This window comes from Lepidochelys kempii, chromosome 5 (assembly GCF_965140265.1).
Source record: "Lepidochelys kempii isolate rLepKem1 chromosome 5, rLepKem1.hap2, whole genome shotgun sequence".
In the NCBI taxonomy this organism is placed as follows: Eukaryota; Metazoa; Chordata; order Testudines; family Cheloniidae; genus Lepidochelys; species Lepidochelys kempii.
This window is the reverse complement of record NC_133260.1, coordinates 133,130,205-133,150,585: the sequence shown is the minus strand read 5'-3', so window position 1 is coordinate 133,150,585 and position 20,381 is coordinate 133,130,205. Positions and strand designations below refer to the sequence as shown.

Sequence of the window (20,381 nt, the reverse complement as noted above, 5' to 3'; positions counted from 1 at the left end):
TTGTTCCAGTTCTGCCATTTAGATAAATACTCCGGAGGGTATTCTGCGCCAAAAAATAAAAAATTCTGCATACAATATTTTAAAATTCTGCAAATTTTATTTGTCAAATAAATGTGGATGCTCTAGCATGGAATTGGGGAGCACAGGCCACTGGCTGCACAGAGGTGGGAGATAGCTGTGAAGCTCCCTCTGGGACACGTACTTAGCGGTGAGGCTGCACCAAACCCTGACATAGTGGAAAGACCGGGCCTGGCCTAGAAACACCCTGGCTCAGCAAGGCAGGATCCAAGCATGGAGGGGCTTAGCGTGGAGGGATCCAGGTGGGGGTTGAGAGGGTTCTGTGTGGGGCAATCTGGGTGCGGGCAGCTCAGTGGCGGATCCAAGTGCAGGAGTAGGGAGATCTGGATGCACAGGGGCTTGTTGGGGGGTTCTAGGTGCAAGAGTAATGGGACTCTGCAGGGGGGTCCACGTGAAGGTGGTTGGGGCTCAGCAGGGGGAGGGGTCCGACTGTGGAGGGGGACAGAGCTTTGCAGGGGGTCTGGTGTGGGGATCTCGGTGGGCGGGTCCAGATGCTAGGGGACTGGAGCTCATCGGGGGGGTGAGGCTCGGTGGGAGGGTCTGGGTATAAGGGGGTCTGGGTGCACAGGGGCGGGGGGAAGAGGGAGCTTGCAGAGCTTCCTGCAGCTGGGGGAGAAATCTGGCAGTGGGTCTGACTCGGCCTTGAATGCTGTGCAGGAAAAAGGAAGTCCTGTCCTCCCCAGCCCAGCCGGGACTAGCAGCTGAGCCCAGCTCAGGGTAGGAGCCACTAGCCGGGTCTTCCCCAGTCTTGCCCCCAGTTGTTTACCTCTTTGGTGGCTGCCCTGGGTACCTGAAACATACTGCTGGGAAGGGTTGCATGACCGCTCTTGTGGCTTCCCTTTGCTTTCCTGTCAGAAAGTCATTTTTCTGCAGGCAAGCAAAGAAATCTGCGGGGAACATAAATTCTTCGCATTTCTAGAGGCGCAAAATTGCCCCAGGAGTAAAAGTGAAGCACTATGCCTCATCTTACCTATCTGAAAAGTGGCTATAATACACCTGCCTACCTCACAGAGGTGTTGCAAAACTTATCTGTAATGCACTTGGAGCTCTCTGGATGAAAGGTTCTGTAATAGTGCAAAGCTATCTAATCTGAACATCTGTACTGAAATATAAAAATTCTGAATTAAACGTGAGCATGAACAGTCATAGACATGCCAAAGAGGGCTAGCAGTGGGAAAAGGAGCCATCAACATGCCCAGCACACTTTGTAAATAAAAGAAGAAACATTTTTTCAGTTCAGATATCATGAACCTTTTAAAGGATGCCAAAGTCAGCACATGAGGGTCGGGGAAGGGAGTAAGGAGAATCATTTGCTGATTTATGATGTAGTTATCCGAGCAAGCCTAGAAGTCTAATAATTTTGTTTCCCTCTGTTACTCATTTTTAGCAATGATCTATAAGATATTTGTATTAACAGAAGGCCCAACCCCACGTTCTCATATCTAAAGGCCCAAACCATGTCCCCTTCCCTTTGTCTGCAGAGCACCCTGCCGTCAATGGCCTAGATCTCACAGCGAAAGTGGATGACAGCAGATCTAGTGAGCACAGCCAGTGTGGGCTGAACCCCTTGCACATAAACTCATATCTGCAGGGCCTCTGTCCATATCCCTGCGCATGAACATTTAAGGCTAATGAGGAGTGGAGGTGGAGCCAACACTTGTCCTTGCCAACACTTGTCCTTGCAAGATGGAAACACAGACAGAACCACCAGCCAGAGGGTTCCAGTAGTGGCCATGCACTTTGTGGCTTGAAGGAGGAGGAAGAAAGGAGATTATTCTTTTTGCCTTCCTCTCCCCAGTCCCACAAGCAGCTACACTGGATGCTATTCTGGTGGCTGTTTTCTGAACATCTTGGGGATTCAGCTACTGTATGAGCTTCCAAGTCTGCAAGAGATAAAAGCTCTCTAGACCTAATCAGCCTTACTTGGAATAACACATTGACCAGAAACACCATTAATTCCAACTGGTTTAGGAACATTTCTGCTGGAATCCAAATAGCCAACTGAAAAATAATCAAGGGCAGCAAAATGCATTATTTCCTACACAAGGGGGTGTGCTACATTTGGAGATGTAATCAGGAGCGTGCCAACAAACTGTATCTTGTAGAAGATGGACTCGAGAGCTCTGCTTGTTCTGAGGCTTATGAAAATACTCTCTTATGCTGTAGTCCCGGGTTCTTGCTAGTGGTCCACAGGACTATGGGTCACGGTGCTGTCTTTTCTCCTTGCTACTAAATTATATTCTGAAGATATAGCATTTATTTTTAGCTCCTTTCCTAATATTAAGAAAAGGAGTACTTGTGGCACCTTAGAGACTAACCAATTTATTTGAGCATAAGCTTTCGTGAGCTACAGCTCACTTCATTGGATGCATACTGTGGAAAATACAGAAGATGTTTTTATACACAGAGACCATGAGAAAATGGATGTACCATGTACATTGTAAGGAGAGTGATCACTTTAGATAAGCTATTACCAGCAGGAGAGCGGGGGGGGGGGGGGGGAGAAGAGAAAACCTTCTGTAGTGATAAACATCCATTTTTTCATGGTCTGTGTGTATAAAAACATCATCTGTATTTTCCACAGTATGCATCCAATGAAGCGAGCTGTAGCTCACGAAAGCTTATGCTCAAATAAATTGGTTAGTCTCTAAGGTGCCAAAAGTCCTCCTTTTCTTTTTGCGAATACAGACTAACACAGCTGTTACTCTGAAACCTTTCCTAACATTACTTTTCTTCATAAACACGTGGTCCAGTCACCAGAGAGCTATGATGTGACCATGATCAGGAGGGGAAGTGACCCAGGAGACAAGCTTTCCCTTTTACTGTGGCCCACAGCTGGAAAAACTGAGAACGCCAGCTTTGAACTCTGATTTGGAAAGCAAACATTTCTTCCTTTGAAATCCTGCCTTCTGTTTTGCTTGGGATTGATCATTCAAGTACTAAGCAGTTATTAACCCCGGTACTCTTAAAAATGCTGCCACAATTAACATGAATTGCATAAAGATGCTGGAAAAGCTTGAGGACAAGGGGAACATTTGTGCCGAAAAGCCTCTCTCCAGTGGAGAATGCAAAATATTGAAGACCTTGTAAACTTTGGAGGAAGCTGCACCTAAATTATGTGACATGGCCATCTGCCTTCTATGATGCTGCAGCAGACTGAAATGAGAAATGAAATTAAGAAATGAAGATGTGTTTCAGTACAGTACTCCTTGGGGCATTTATTTTTATACAAAATGCAAACAAGGTCTTCCCATTTTTTTCTGGGAACATGTAACACCACTGAGAGTTATAGGAATAAAGCCAGTGGGGAAAATAATGCTGCTATCCACTTGGAGGACCACAGTATACTTTGCTGATGAGTTATACAACTATCTGTGAGATGATAGCAAAATGTTGAGTATATCAGCATTGTTCCTGGCTCTGGAAACAGTATTGTTTAGTGGTGGTCTGGACAGACTAGTGGAATGTAAGGATATCCCTGTTTGCATTGTCTGCAAGAACTGAATCTGGGACCTCTGGATCTAAAACCCCAAGTCCCTAATTCACACAGTAAAGGGCCATAACCATGAGCATGGAGGAAATAGCAGATTCATGACCTTCCATATATGGTTTCTTCTCTAGAGGGAGACAGAACCACACTGGTAGACTGGGTTACATGAAGTCATTTGGCCCAGTTCTTCTGAAAGGTAGTGTGGCAAAGAGGAAAAGATTTATAACTGTCATATTAGAGAGTGGGGTTCTATTCCTAGCTCTCTCTGAAGTGAGACTCAGAGGGCACACAGTCACTCATCCATAAAACAAATGACTGACAGTTGCCTCTAAAAAGGTCTATGAGACCTTGGTTAATAATGGTTATAAGTATGCAGAAATATTAACAGTACGTCAGAAGGTGAAGTGGAATACATCTGATTGTCTCCAGACAAGCAGCTCAGTGCCCACTTCCTTGAGTACAGACTATTTTGTGGGGGAGTTTGTCTCTCATCAAAATCACGACAGATCTTGTAACTGCAAGAATAAATCTCAAGATGGATGATACTTGACAGGTCTTCACAGTACAGGTTGGTGGAGGGAGCTGAAGGCATTAACAGATGGATAGTGGCAACCTGGGCTTTTGGTACCCAGGATGGGTAGGCCTGGAGGCTCTTGTAAATTTTGGGCAGGGTTTAATTCATTTGATCGTCCCAGCAGGTATTTACAGCTACCACCTTCCACATCCACACATTTGCCCCATATTCATGTGCCCAGCTAAATCTAGTCAATGTGTCTACTAAAATGATCAGCAGTGAACAGTTAACCAGGGTGCCATTTGCATTGTCATTAGGTTTCAGAGTAAATAGCCAATTAAGAAAAATGGGATCAGTTCCCTGCTCTAGCTATACAAGTGCTAGTAACATTACTTTAAAAAGAAATGAAACCTCAGATACTAGAGCACAGTTCTGCAGTAAATTATGGCTACGGAATCTGCCCCAGACTTCACCAAATCAGAAACGTGCATGAGCGCTTATTTCACATGGTAAGGTATGTTCCACTGCCAACCACTCTCTGTATAAAGGAGACAGGTTTGTAGGACAAGGAGAAGATCATCATGTGATTAAGACAAATTATTCCTATGGAGGACGAGCACAAGGGCTGTTCTCACAAAGACGACTTTTTTGAGCCCTTGCAAGTGCACAAAGTTTAAGAACGTCAGAAAAAGAAACATATTGAGACTGACCAGCTCTTCTTCATTCTGTGTCTGCTGGACCTGACAGTTTGCAATAATACTCAGTCAAATGCTAAACTGCTACAGGGAACAAATTTACCTGAATGTATGCGCTAAGAACACACATAATTTAGACCTCCTATGCCAGAGATTCCTATTTGTGTGTGTGTTTTTAAGAGGAGGCAGGAAAGCAGTTTGACTTTCCACTCCTAGAAAGAGAAGCCACAGGTTTTAATGCTCCGTCATGGGATCAAGAGGTGCTGGGCCAGATGGGGGAGGAGTCCAGTAATAAGATACAGAGACTTTCACTTCCAGGTCACTGGTAATCAGGAGTTCTCACCTAACATTAATTCAGGGGCCTATGTGAACTGAGGAATGGTGCACACATGAGAATATCACAGACCTCACCAGCATAAATGATACTCTTTACTGGCAACATTAAAGAGGATAACCATCAAATAGCCACGGCCACTGAACTATCTTTTCACTACAGCTGGTTCCAGCTGGTAGTGATTGAAGCCACAGACAAGGTGGAATAAGACAGACTGTACTGCTTACTATGCTCTACTGATACAGTGGACTTCATTCTCCAGCACTGCCACTTGGCATCTTTCAGAAACATTAAATACACTTTTAAAGGGAGGGAGAACAGGTGCAGTTGGATATTCAGAGTTTCTTGAACTCCTAATTGTCTCATAGGAACATAGTAGGCGCCAGTAAAGAGGAAGCATCAGAGGAAGGGAGAAATTAAAGCTCTCTATTAAATAGTTCTGGGATTCAAATAAAGAAGGGAGTATTCTCTAGAGCCTACAAGAGAGTTCTAAGGAACGAGACATTATTTACATCTTCATAAAAGGTATATAAATAATATCTATAAGACTGCAAAGGAGGAATAGCGGAGATATCCAATCATGGTTGCCACAGCAACTAACTGGATTCAAAAATGAGATTAAGAAATATTTATCTATCCTACAGTGAGTCAGAGAAGCCTTAAAGATGTATTTTTATATTCAGCTGCAATCCTTTATTTAAAAAAAGGCAGAATGCTGCCCAAGACCTTTTGTCTTTTCTGCTCTCCATTCTTTATCAGTAGATAGAAGCTTGAAAGAAAATATTACTGATTTCCTTGCCCCCTGGTACACAGCAATTCTCTCTCCTCCCACAGATTTTAATGGAGCTTAAAAATGAGTGTGGCTTTTTAGCTTACTTTCTTTGCAATACAGAGTCATTGATGCAAGCACAATCCGGGGAGAGAGGTTCACTGGTTATACTCCCATTCCCAGGAGCAGAATACAAATATGTTTTGTGATTTTTTTTAAAGACTTGTTTGTTTTCAGTATAAGTGTACCAGACAGTGCTGACAGATGCAGACAGTTCTAGGCTACTGTGGAGGAGTGCCCCCAAGACCTCCGTGCAGTATTACTCAACCATAAATAATCAAACCAAAACATCAGTTGTATCTGTTACAGCCATTCAAAATTGTACTTATATTCAAATAATGGCTTTAGGCTATATGAGGTCTGGCAGAAACCAAGAGGTGTAAAATCAGTTTCTCCTTGGCAACATGCCTTTAACTAGGAAACCTAACAGCACAACCAGGAGCTTCAGTAATAATTATTCCTTGGCTACGATTTTCTTAACGGTTCTCAGGAGTGAAAACCAACATTTTCTAACCTTTGCGCATTTCCACAAAATATGGAAAAAATGTACAGTTCACTCCACATTATCTCCAACACATCTGTTTTTAGGGCAGGTACCAGTGATGTGCTTCAAAGCAGTGCTTTGATTATTACGTGTACAGAAGAAGAAGCCATTATAGCTCAGACCAGAGACCACTGAGGCAATAGTTTCCCCTATCTACAGCTGCTTCCAATTTCTTCACAATAGCTGTGTGCATTTTACTTTCAGACCCATCCCAAAGAAATCTCTACGAAGTCAGCAGATTAGGCCTTCTGAACCCAACTCTGATAAGACGACTAATTCAGTGTCTCTTTCCATTTCAGTTCAATTTTCAACCTACTGGTGTAATATAAACAGTGTGTGGTGGCTCTTGGCTTGTGCTCAAATCTGCAATACCCTCAGCCTCAACTCAGAAAGATGCCTGAATGTGACCTAATCAGCTTGATTTTCTTTAATATTTTCATTCGGGTCAGCCCCTACAGCAGACTTTTCTCCTTTAGTCTTTTACTTCAGTAACTGCCCCAGGAGTAGCATCCACCTGGACCTCTGCTGGATTGGCCTGGCTACAGACCTCTGCAAGTGAGATCCAGGCCAAGATGTTTAAAAATAGAAGCCTAATTCTAGGCTCTTAAATCCACATTTAGTCATTAGTGGCCTAATTTTAAGTGCTGAACAGCCAGCAGTTCCCACCAAGGTTAATGCTAGATGCCACACATTCAGCACTTTTGACAAATCAGACCACTTGTTTAGATGCATGTGGCTAATTTTAGGTTCCTACTTTCAGAAATTTTGACCCGAGATTTCATAGCACATGCATATATAAAGGCACTTTTTGGTGACCAGGGTTAAATACACACTATGGGACATGATGAGGAAGAAAATGAAAAAAAAATCTAATTGTCTTAAAAAATTATTTTAATTCAATCTGGCCAACAAGCACTATGTTCATCCCTGGTAACTGTACGATTACTGCATGGAGTCACTACAGGGCAGAGTTCAGGTTGTTTGGGTCCTTTAACTGTGCATTTTCACACATTAGTGTGTTTGGATTTTCAATTTAATCTGAAAAGTTATAAATCCAAGAAATTGAGAGTTGGTTTGGGGATAGTTACGATATCCCTGTAATGTTTTTTATCTTAACGTACATATACGTACTCCAACGTTCCTCCACCTTAATCTAATTCTTTTCTGGGAATATTATACAACCCTAACTAAATACAAGAGTCATTAATTTAGCTTAATTACAATCCAGTTATTCAGATGTAGCCTGTGCACAAGATTTCAATGGAGTTCAAAAAATGCAGAAAGTTTGAAGAATGTGTGATTCCATTATGAAGATCATCTGAGACATTACAAGGTCTGACACCAAAGAAACACAATTTCTTAAAGGCCCCATTCCGAATTAATTTCAATCTAGGTTAGTTAATGGATTTACTTTCAAATTCTCAGAAATATCCTGAATTCGGTGGATGCCATAATGTTGGCATGGACACACTATTCTTCATACTTAAGAAAAAGGTTGAATCTGCTTTAACCCAGACTCAACTCAACCTTAACTATGGAGCTGTAACCAGCACTATCATAACATTTAGAATGCAGGCAGTAAATTTCCCGCAAGTAACAAGTTTAACTGAATCAAGCTTTGGATCCTAAACAGTTGATATAATTTAAACAGAAGTACCAGCAGGGGATGACAAGATTTCATAACTATTCTCACCATCTTGCATAGTGTTCATCAGTGATCTTGTACTCTGGTTACATTTTTTTTGTGGGTGCTAATTTATTTACAACATGAAAGCTCAGTTTCGATTCATCATCTACTTCAGTTAGAATGTTAATAATACAGAACTTCAAAATAACTTCACAACGCCCCTCTACCATGTACATTGGCCAAACCGGACAGTCTCTACATAAAAGAATAAATGGACACAGATCAGACATCAAGAATTATAACATTCAAAAACCAGTCAGAGAACACTTCAATCTCTCTGGTCACTCGATTACAGACCTAAAAGTCGCAATATTACAACAAAAAAACTTCAAAAACAGACTCCAGCGAGAGACTGCTGAATTGGAATTAATTTGCAAACTGGACACCATTAAATTAGTCTTGAATAAAGACTGGGAGTCGATGTGTCATTATATGAAGTAAAACTATTTCCCCTTGTTTATTTTCCCCCCTACTGTTCCTCACACGTTCTTGTCAACTGCTGGAAATGGCCCATCTTGATTATCACTACAAAAGGTTTTTTTTCTCTCCTGTGGTAATAGCTCACCTTAACTGATCACTCTCATTATAGTGTGTATGGTAACACCCATTGTTTCATGTTGTCTGTGTATATAAAATTGTCCTACTGTATTTTCCACTGCATGCATCTGATGAAGTGGGCTGTAGCCCACGAAAGTTTATGCTCAAATAAATTTGTTAGTCTCTAAGATGCCACAGGTACTCCTGTTCTTTTTGCAGATACAGACTAACACGGCTGCTACTCTGAAACTTCAAAATAGTTTACCTCAAACCTAAATGACTGGCCCAAGGTCACACTGAGCGAATATGGATTAGAAAACAGGGATCAAAGCCCTTGAGTACTTTTGGCTGACACTTCCCTGCAATAAGTGCTAGACTTCAGATACCCTGGCCTAAGTTTACAAGAACCAAGGCAATTCCGTTTAATGCCAATTTTAAAACATTTCACAAGCATTTGTTTTTTATACAGCAAGTGCCAAGGAGTTTTGGTTAGCCTGGATGACCTTTAGCACAAGATGCAGTACATTTTAGCAAATCGTGTAGCCTTTGGTTCAGTTCAACAAAGACAGTCATGCTGAATATACTGTAGTTATCACAGGATAATAAAGGAATTTTGATTTCCCAGCACAAGTTAGACTTACACAGAAAAACAACACCAGTCATGCACAGACAAGAGAAAGACACTAGGCTTAAGTGGCCACGTTTAAATATTTCAAGAGGCTCTGATGAAGAAATTTCTCCTACTGAATCCTTCACTTTAGTTGCACTAGAAGGCCACTGTACATCAAAAATGAGAGGTAGCCAAAATTAATACAATAAAATAAAGCCACCCTCAGATACTTGAAATTGAAGAGTTAATGGAAGTCAGCACCTCCAGGCCTTCACCAAAAGGGGCTCCAGGCAAACAATTCTCTGCTTTGTGCTCAAAACAGTAACACTGTCACTATTAGCTAATGAGCAGAAGTGTTCTGCCATGAGATGCAAAAAGATCAAGTGCCCAGGTTTAAGGGGAAAAAACCACTAACCATAGTAATGACAGCTGAATAACAGAACAACGAGAAGGGATTTTTGCCAAATATTTACATTTGGCTTCCTCACCTTTTAAAGTCCCAAAGTTGGTCACTTATCAGAGGGCTTTTCTAACACTGCTGCTTAACTCTGTTATAATTATTCCAGAATGCCTTAAGGTGGTGATATTGGTGGTCTCCCACAGTATTCTTGTCAGCAAGTTAAAGAAGTATGGGCTGGATGAATGCACTATAAGGAGGGTAGAAAGTTGGCTAGATTGTCGGGCTCAACAGTAGTGATCAATGGCTCCATGTCTAGTTGGCAGCCAGTGTCAAGTGGAGTGCCCTAGGGGTCGGTCCTGGGGCCGGTTTTGTTCAATATCTTCATAAATGATCTGGAGGATGGTGTGGATTGCACTCTCAGCAAATTTGCAGATGATACTAAACTGGGAGGAGTGGTAGATACGCTGGAGGGCAGGGATAGGATACAGAGGGACCTAGACAAATTAGAGGATTGGGCCAAAAGAAATCTGATGAGGTTCAATAAGGATAAGTGCAGGGTCCTGCACTTAGGACGGAAGAACCCAATGCACAGCTACAGACTAGGGACCGAATGGCGAGGCAGCAGTTCCGCGGACAAGGACCTAGGGGTGACAGTGGACGAGAAGCTGGATATGAGTCAGCAGTGTGCCCTTGTTGCCAAGAAGGCCAATGGCATTTTGGGATGTATAAGTAGGGGCATAGCGAGCAGATTGAGGGACGTGATTGTCCCCCTCTATTCGACATTGGTGAGGCATCATCTGGAGTACTGTGTCCAGTTTTGGGCCCTACACTACAAGAAGGATGTGGATAAATTGGAAAGAGTCCAGCGAAGGGCAACAAAAATGATTAGGGGTCTGGAACACATGAGTTATGAGGAGAGGCTGAGGGAACTGGGATTGTTTAGTCTGCAGAAGAGAAGAATGAGGTGGGATTTGATAGCTGCTTTCAACTACCTGAAAGGGGGTTCCAGAGAGGATGGTTCTAGACTATTCTCAGTGGTGGAAGAGGACAGGACAAGGAGTAATGGTCTCAAGTTGCAGTGGGGGAGGTTTAGGTTGGATATTAGGAAAAACTTTTTCATTAGGAGGGTGGTGAAACACTGGAATGCGTTGCCTAGGGAGGTGGTGGAATCTCCTTCCTTAGAAGTTTTTAAGGTCAGGCTTGCTAAAGCCCTGGCTGGGATGATTTAATTGGGGATGGGTCCTGCTTTTGAGCAGGGGGTTGGACTAGATGACCTCCTGAGGTCCCTTCCAACCCTGATATTCTATGATTCTATATCACCATGGATAACAAAGCAGCACAGTTCTGAGGGGGTGGGGGGAAGGGGAGAGAGGAGGGAATTGAGTCAGTTTCATTCAACAGTATAGTTTCTCTTATGCTTACCTTACACAAAATACAATAAGAATGTTGAAAAACAGGGAATTGCACTGCAGTACTAAATGAAAACAGGATTATTACCCACTCATTGGCAGACACTATGCTCCAGTGCAGTTCAATAGCGGTACTGATCTCACCAATCCAATACTTGCAAGGAAGACTCAGCAGCGTAGGAAGGCTACCTGAAGCAGTAGCTTGCAGCAGCTTCCAGAATGCAGGGCCAGAGGTCCATTCAATGTAAAACCCCTTTGGTCAAGTTCCTGTTAGGTCTTGCCTTTTTTCCTTCTTTTAGAAAATGAACTTTAAAAAGGACCTTCATGTAGATAACAGGGCAAGGAGAAATGGCTACTGTTAGTTTTAGTTTTATAAGAATACTAGAAATTATTCCCTTTGGTATTTCCCATCATGTTTTGTCAATTCAGTTTTAGTTCTGCTAAGTCTAAGACACCTTTATCTTTCCTATATCTATGAATACTAAACAAACGTATTTGGCTCCAGAGGAAAAAACGGATGTGCTTTCCTCATACCATTAGTTTCTGCAAATTTCTGAACATCAGCCAAAGTTTTTAGCTCTTTCCTTGGGCAAGCTGCTACACACAGAGCAATGGATTTGATCTTCCGATGTACCAGGTCTACATTGCATGGATCCAAAAAGAACACATACCTACAACAGGAAAAAAAACAAACAAGTGGCTGAATTATTTATATTGTAAATGACAAACTAAAATTTGTTTCTAGCAGAAAAATTCTACCAAGACATCAACAAATAATGTCAACCATAACAATAATTTCAGGATTCCTTATTTTAGGGCAATGCGACATAAGCACATACAGAAAGAAACTATCAGAGGTTGAATGTATGCACTGTAGGGATCCTTGAATGTACAGTCTGATATTGTACAATGGGAATACTCTAATACATTTGATCAGACTTCAGTACATTCAAGTGGCATTGTTTGTACAGCCTCAGCACTTCTATTATAAATGAGCTTCCACAGTTATAAACAGGTTGTGAACATTAACTCCTGCTTGAAACTTAACTTGAAAATCTCCAATCTTGTCCCCTGAAATACAAAGTGGAAAAACCCCCACAAAGGTTGTATGTATACCATAAAAAGAAATGAAAAGAAAAGAAAGCTCAAGATGCTTTAATCAATGTACGTAACTCAAATAACTCAAGCTTTTTGTTTCAGATTGATTTTTCACACCACTAGTCCATAATATTGAATAGATCATTTTGGTATTTATTTAGAAGCATAAAAATTGTTCAGCTATTTCAGGTAAATCTATCTACCGTGTAAGTGCAGTATTTTAAAATACCTCCTTTCCATGAACTCCATCATGATTTAAAAAACACCCAAAGTTGTGAAATGTGCATTGTTTATCAACTCCCTAGCAAACATCTCCTTCCTATATAGGTCTTATCTCAAAACCTAACTCTGGAGCTGGTCTCATTCATTCAAAACGTTAAGAACATGAACTCTTTCTATTAAAAACATCGATGAAAAATCTCTTCTGATTTCAGAAAGCCTATTTCATCTCACAGTACACTTGGAGACAGTTATAAATTGTTTTGTAACAGGTACACGATGAAGTACCCTAGCAAAAACATTTTTCAGTTGATCCAACTGTTGAAATGCTTCTCAGCCCAGTGCACTAGCAAAAATACCATTACAGACCATTTAAACAGTTTTACTGGTTTTGATAGTTTGAGATTAACTTGGGGGGGGGGGGGAGGGGACAATAAAAAGCACTTTTTGCTGAAAGTGAAGAGGGACTGAAAATTGTCAGATCCTCAGTAAATTTTACACCACACTCCTTAAGGAAATACTTCTGAAACTACAGTACTAATAATAGACCTCTATGGGAAATGCAAAGATGTCCACATGTATGTTTATTGTTAAATAATCAGAACAGGCTACGTCTAATTCATAGTGTCAGATAGTGGGGACAGAAAATACCACAGGTCATACAATCTGACCCTTTGCATATAGGCTTTCTACTGTTCCTGGCTTTTCTCACATCATTTTGACTATATGCAGTGATGGTGCCTCACTCTGGGTAGTCGGTTCTATTATCCAATTTCAACGTACAAAAGTTATTACTATTTAGCCTCAATTTCTCAGTTTCTAGTTTCACGTCCTACCTTCTGAAATGGAATCAATCCCTGTCATCATTTACATTAACTTGAATGTATTTATAAACTGCTCATGTTCTCCCCTGAATGTTCTTTTTCCTAGTGAAACTGTAGTGCTTTCAGTCTCCCTAGGTATTAGCCTCCACTCCTTGGATCATTTTTTAATTTCTGTCTCCCCCGCATACTATATCCATCCAATACTCTACAAACATTAGGGGCTGTGACACAACTGGAAACTGTGAACTTCACATTCTATCTGGCAGCTGTTTTCAAAGGTAACTACACATAGTAATACACGTGTATTAAGCCTTTGATTCCCCATTTCTCTCAGCAAAAGCACAATCTCCACGATTTAAAACACTTTTGAGTAGCTAGAATTGAAGATACTAATATTTAAAAAAAAAAAAAACTAGAAAAGTAAAATATACAAGACAGGTGGTAATCCTAGTCTTATTCCCAGAAGTGGATAGCTTTCACTCAGATCTATACCATGAATAATAATACAATAACAGCACAACTGAATCAGGAATCCTTTGGCAAGAGCAAGTTAGGAGAGACAGTCCACTCTTTTTGTTTACTTGAGTTCTTGCTATTAGTAGAGAGGTATAATTTCAGTGGAAGGGGAAAATTACACAGATTATTTTATGAGGAAAATCATGTAATTTTGAGCTTGGTCCTGTAATTTACAGGTATAGCATAGCTCTATGGTGTCATCTACATTCCTGACAGAAGCATTTTGTTAATGTATCATTAAATAGACACATATAACCTAAACACTAAAGTACTCCTTGGTTTAGAGTACATTTGACAGGCAAAGTTTTCAGTGCAGCTTCAGAATGAAACTGGAAGCTATGGTGGAGCCTACAACCTTAAATCATACTTTTTGAGAGTTACTGAGTGCTTCTTGTGAGGTGCTGAACACCCTTCAGCTCCCACTGACTTAAGTGAGTCATACTCAGCACCTCACACGATCAGGCCCTAAGTTAGAAAAGTTGACTCTGGAATTAGAAAAGCAACGTAAGTTCACTATGCTGTTTAACACTGTCACTTCTTGGGTTCCTGAGATAGGGGGACTCTTGGACTTCTGTAGGAAACCTACCTGAAGTAAAATACTTCTGTCTTCCTCTAAGAGGGACCCCAGTTCATGAACGGACATGGCTTGTGTCCAGAAGAGCAACTTATTCAAGCGTTGCCTCTCTGACTGGTGTTTCATAAGACTTGTCTGGTCCTAGCAGAGTGAAACAACTGGCAATTCTCATACTACTGGAAGTTGCAATTGTGACAAAATATTTGAAGTCACTTTGTGTTCCTGGATGAGACTGGTTAGGGATGATTTTATTCAGTTGTTCAAGTGCTTTTTTGGGTGATGCAACCAAATAGTTTAACATCAAAAGGGAACGCATAGATTGTTTCTGGAGGCACATCCCAGAACTCTGACACATACTGTTGGCAGGCTATGGTGGCTGCAGAATAGGGATCCAGACCAGAAGATAGTATTTCACAGGCTCTTGTACAGGAAAGCCAGAGTTAATTTAATGGATCTGAGCTGCTTGGAATTCCTGTCTGTACTCTTGAAGAGTCTCTTGGATGAAACATGGAGTAGGGTGACTGAGAGGGCTCTACGTGCTGATATTATGAATTTAACCATTGCCCTTAATGTAATGGGGAAAGATTTGGAGCCACTTTTAAAAGAGCTCTTTATCTTCTAGTCTAAAAAATCATCTGGAGACCCTGCTCCCTTCCCTGTGATCCCAGTTTTCCTGTGGCCAGGAGTAATCTCGGCTGAAATGAACAAAGAAGGCGTCAGTTCTGAGAACTTGAGTCTGATAACTTGACCAATCAACTTAAACATGTTTCAGAGTAACAGCCGTGTTAGTCTGTATTCGCAAAAAGAAAAGGAGTACTTGTGGCACCTTAGAGACCAACCAATTTATTTGAGCATAAGCTTTCGTGAGCTACAGCTCACTTCATCGGATGCATACTGTGGAAACTGCAGAAGACATTATATATACGCAGAGACCATGAAACAATACCTCCTCCCATCCCACTCTCCTGCTGGTAATAGCTTATCTAAAGTGATCACTCTGGTAATACCAGCAGGCGAGTGAGTTTGTGTGTGGGCGGCGGAGGGTGAGAAAACCTGGATTTGTGCTGGAAATGGCCCAACTTGATCATCATATACATTGTAAGGAGAGTGATCACTTTAGATAAGCTATTACCAGCAGGAGAGTGGGATGGGAGGAGGTATTGTTTCATGGTCTCTGTGTATATATAATGTGTTCTGCAGTTTCCACAGTATGCATCCGATGAAGTGAGCTGTAGCTCACGAAAGCTCATGCTCAAATAAACTGGTTAGTCTCTAAGGTGCCACAAGTCCTCCTTTTCTTTTTGCAACTTAAACATGTCACAGCTTTGAGTGGATCTTGACAGACTTCTTCCTCTTTACACTGAGCCATCACAAGAGATTCTCCTATTAAGAACACTGGGCAGGGCGACACTGGAAACTTCAAAGCGCTCTCGCGGGAGCGCTCCTAAGGCAGCGCCTTGAAGTGAGAGTGTGATCGCGTGCGAGCACTGGGAGAGAGCTCTCCCAGCGTTCCTGGGACTCCACGAGGGGCTTAGCTCCGAGTGCTGGGAGCCTGTTTACACTAGCACTTTAAAGAGCTCTGACTTGCTGCACTCAGGGGGGTGATTTTTCACCCCCCTGAGGCAGCAAGTTAGAGCGCTATAAAATGTAAGTGTACACAAGCCCACTGTTGTGTTCTGTTAATGCTTCATATCATGGAGGTCTTGAGCTAGAGAGAGTTGGTAGGAAGGGTCTGCTATTTTTAATGGCTAAGTAGAATCAGGTCAGTGAGCTCATTAACATTGCCCTGTAAACGATTACCTGAATCCAACTGACTGTTCCCAATGCAGATCGGGAGAGTTCATTCACCTCTAATTATTTAAATGACCACTTATGGCAGCTAGTTGACTGAGCACAAAGCTGGTTTCAGTTTTGTTTTCTTCATGGCTTTTCCCTTTCTGAGGTGAGGTTTGGCTACAGTGTTGGAAAGGCTCGGTGAAAGATGTCAGAAGAAATCTAAAGCATCCAGGGACCTTTGGCACCAATAAAGATCCATGATAAGTCACTACAGAACCCATTTCAGTTCTGCCTAAAGAACTGTGAAATTATAGTTCCAAACATGCAGGATACAAGTAATCCAAAGTACACTAGTTAAGTCAGCCACGCAAACAAAGGTAATTATTTATCTTACTTGGGCTGGTTCAACTTACTTCAAGATTACACTACAGGAATAGGAAAATAATTAATCGTACCATAATAAACCTATACATACTAGATGTGTAAATTTTTAGTTGGTAGCACTGTACCTATGCTTTAAAACAGCCAACATACTGGATTAATGAAATTACAAGATCTTTGTCAAGTGTTTTCATAATCCAAAACATATTTTTTTCTATTGATTCTTAAAACATGTTTTGGATTATGAAAAGAGGGAGGAGAATTACTTAGAGAGGCAAAAATACTTGATTAAATTGATGTAATTGTGGACATGCCCAGTTTTTGGCCAACCCCAGTAACTATCTGGAATTTTAAACTCTTCATCGGTAGTGCCTATGCCTACATCTATAATTTTTCTTAAATTTCATTCAAAAGGTAAATTGCAATATCAAAGCTACAGGTTTAAATATTCAGAAATCAGAATATGAAAGTTCAAGTTCACAGCGAAGTTAACTGCTGAAGCGCATATCTTGTGGCATACATTTAAGAAGTTTAAATGTAGACAGGTTTCCGAGGGGTAGCTGTGTTAGTCTGTATCAGCAAAAACAACGAGGAGTCCCTGTGGTACCTTACAGACTAACAAATTTATTTGGGCATAAACTTTCGTGGGCTAAAACCCACTTCATCAGACGCAAGGACAGAGTCTCTCAGACCTTAGAAGACAGGTCAGTCCTTGCTTACAGACAGCCTCCAACCTGAAGCAAATACTCACCAGCAACTACACACCACACAACAAAAATACTAACCCAGGAACCAACCCCTGCAACAGACCCCCTGGCCAACTCTGTCCACATATCTAATTAAGGGACACCATCATAGGACCTAATTACATCAGCCACACTATCAGAGGCTCGTTCACCTGCACATCTACCAATGTGATATATGCTGTCATGTGCCAGCAATGCCCCTCTGCCATGTACATTGGCCAAACAGGACAGTCTCTATGCAAAAGAATAAATGGACACAAATCAGCCATCAAGAAGTAGAACATTCAAAAACCAGTAGGAGAACACTTCAATCTCCCTGGACACTCAACAACCGACTTAAAAGTGGCAGTTCTTCAACAAAAAAACTTCAAAAACAGACTCCAAAAAGAAACTGCAGAACTAGAACTGATTTGCCAACTGGACACCATCAAATTAGGCCTGAATAAAGACTGGGAGTGGACGGGTTGCTACAAAAACTAATTTCCCCTGCTGACGCTCTCACCTTCTTGTCAACTGTTTGAATTGGGCCACCTTGATTACGTTGGCCTCATTTGCGCTACAAAAGTGATTTTTCCTCCCTTTGTAGTCACCCCTTCTTGTCAACCGTTGAGAATAGCCCACTTCCACCTTAATTGAATTGGCTCGTTAGCACTGACCCCACACTTAGAATCACAGAATATCAGGGTTGGAAGGGACCTCAGGAGGTCATCTAGTCCAACCCCCTGCTCAAAGCAGGACCAATCCCCAATTTTTGCCCCAGATCCCTAAATGGCCCCCTCAGGGATTGAACTCACAACCCTGGGTTTAGCAGGCCAATACTCAAACCACTAAGCTATCCCTCCCCCCAAAAGAAAATATGGAACGCTTCACGAATTTGCATGTCATCCTTGCGCAGGGGCCATGCTAATCTTCTCTGTATGGTTCCAATTTTAGTATATGTGCTACTGAAGCAAGCACACACTTGGTAAGGCAACTCCCATTTTTATATGTGTTGTGTATTATACCGGCCTCTATTTTCCACTCCATGCATCTGATGAAGTGGGTTTTGAAGTTTACATCATAATAACATTGATTTTTTTTTTTTTGGCTGGGGGTGGGTGGGTAGGTGTGTGTGTATTTTAGTGTCTTACTTTAAAAAAAAAAAAGAATCTGAGCTGCTACCATAATATATGTTTTTAAATTAAGATGAAGTCACACAAGGAAAGAAATGGAGAGCAAATCAACCATTCCTTCACATGACCAATAGGCTTACTGGGCAAATGCCCGATTCTTTTTCACCATGACTGAACAGGCATGGATGGCATAGTTAACAGAAGTTAAATATAAAAGTGAGAAGAGGCAAAGATATTGTTTTGCATTCCAAGTATCCTGTGTTCTTCTATTTTAAAACCACAAACAGTTAACCTTTACCTGTGCAGCAAGCTAGCACAATATACAAGTCTGTCTTGGCTTAGAGCATTTTGTATGTTCCTAACTTTGTAGATTTCATTGATTTCCTGTCATCTCTCAAGACATCTCTAGACATTTAAATGAGCACTGTGCAGAACCACTGTTCACTGCAATCGACAAGCATCTCATTGCAATAATGGAGAGATGAATTAAAAAGTTCACCCAATTCATACCAATTCTGGGTGGGGCATATAGAATTTAGCTCATGTATTTTCTCTGCATGTACGCTGCAAACTTCGCATTTGTCCATTTGCTACCTGCATGCACTGAGTAAAGAGCCCATTAAAGTCTTTGCTTCTGGGGGATCATGAGAATTTGCTAGCATTTGAAAGTCACTGGATGACAATTCTCTGAAGCAGGGTATTTCTTCTTGTAGTTTTTTAGAAGGATATATAGTACCTTCATTCTGCCCAAGCAGCAAGACTGAGCAGGTCAAATACCAGTTAGGACTGGCATTTGAACAACTTGTACCTTGTCAATGTGTTCCTAATTTTGTTTGCCAATTACTCTAGCACATCAAGATAATTTTAACCCCATAATCCTGGCAAAGCTCTAAAAGGCAATGAACCTCTTCAGAGTAGGCAGATGGGTCTGGAACTGGCTGTCAGATCCTCACTGCACTCCAAGGGTTTGTCTCCCAGCGCAAAGCATATTGAAACTATGCTGTGTTCTTTTTGTAATCAAGAAAAGGCAAAGTCAATTTCTGAGGCAAAGATGTGGCTGTGAAAACCCTACAAAACTTAAGTCAGGATACTCTTTCAGACTCTGATGTGTACTCAGCTAATCATTCCACTCAGAGGACCCCTCACCCCCACAAACACATATTATAGCTCAAGTTTTCCCAAATAGTGTCAATTTCACTTCCTCATTACATTCCCTACATGTTACTATGATTTAGCAGGAAGAGATAATGCTATTTTACAGATAATTTAACACGTCTGCTTCTGATTGGAGGCTAAAGATAAAATTACTCTATAAGAGGAGGCAAATGGAAATATCTTCAGGGATCCCCTGGAAGTTTAGAGCAAGAAACTCTTTCTTCAAGGCTTAGTTTATGATAGAGAGGCTAGGAAGAAAAAGCTTATTTTCTCCAGACTGTAAAAAGCATTACTATAAAATTTAGATGAGCGTATGAAGTAATCCCGTGCATTGTACCTCTGACACTACAAGAACTCAGTCGGATAGAAACAGATGGTGATCAGATGGGGCCCTTTTTGAAACAATTTCAAGACAGTGAAAAACAAGGCGGGGGGAGGGGGAGGCAGGGGAAATCACTTGCTAATATATAGGAATTGCCATACTAGACCAGACTAGAGCTCTATCTAGAATAGTGTGCCAGACAGTATCACATGCTTCAGAGGACTGTGCAAGAAACTCTATCATGTGCAGATATGGAATAATCTGGCCATAAGGAAAATTTCTTCTTATCCCCAGGCAGGTAGTAGTGGTCTTATGCTCTAAAAAAAAAAATAAATTATGATTTATACCACTTAATTTTTTTTAACCATGTGACATAATCGGATGTTCTTGTTAGCCATACAAGAGTAATCCTTTTCCTGATTATTCACATTAAATTACTCTTCCAAATGAAGTTGCCAAGAAAACTCCAATACTACCTCCAAATAATCAAACCTTCAGTCAAGCGTCCTTACAAAACAATCTGCATGTATT

At 41.3% G+C, this 20,381-nt stretch overlaps 1 protein-coding gene and 1 non-coding gene across 3 annotated transcripts in view; both read right to left on the bottom strand.

Annotated features, from left to right (window-relative positions):
• Positions 1–20,381, bottom strand: part of SLC44A1 (solute carrier family 44 member 1) — a 91,232-nt gene that overhangs the window by 34,350 nt on the left and 36,501 nt on the right. For both annotated transcript variants that reach the window (XM_073345962.1, XM_073345963.1), the window contains exon 4: positions 11,662–11,798. In XM_073345962.1, coding sequence (XP_073202063.1) covers positions 11,662–11,798 — 137 coding nt within the window. The remainder of the gene's footprint in view (positions 1–11,661; positions 11,799–20,381) is intronic.
• On the bottom strand, positions 18,112–18,218 carry LOC140912161 (U6 spliceosomal RNA). Its single transcript, XR_012159239.1, has one exon. It is a non-coding gene; the product is annotated as a U6 spliceosomal RNA (small nuclear RNA).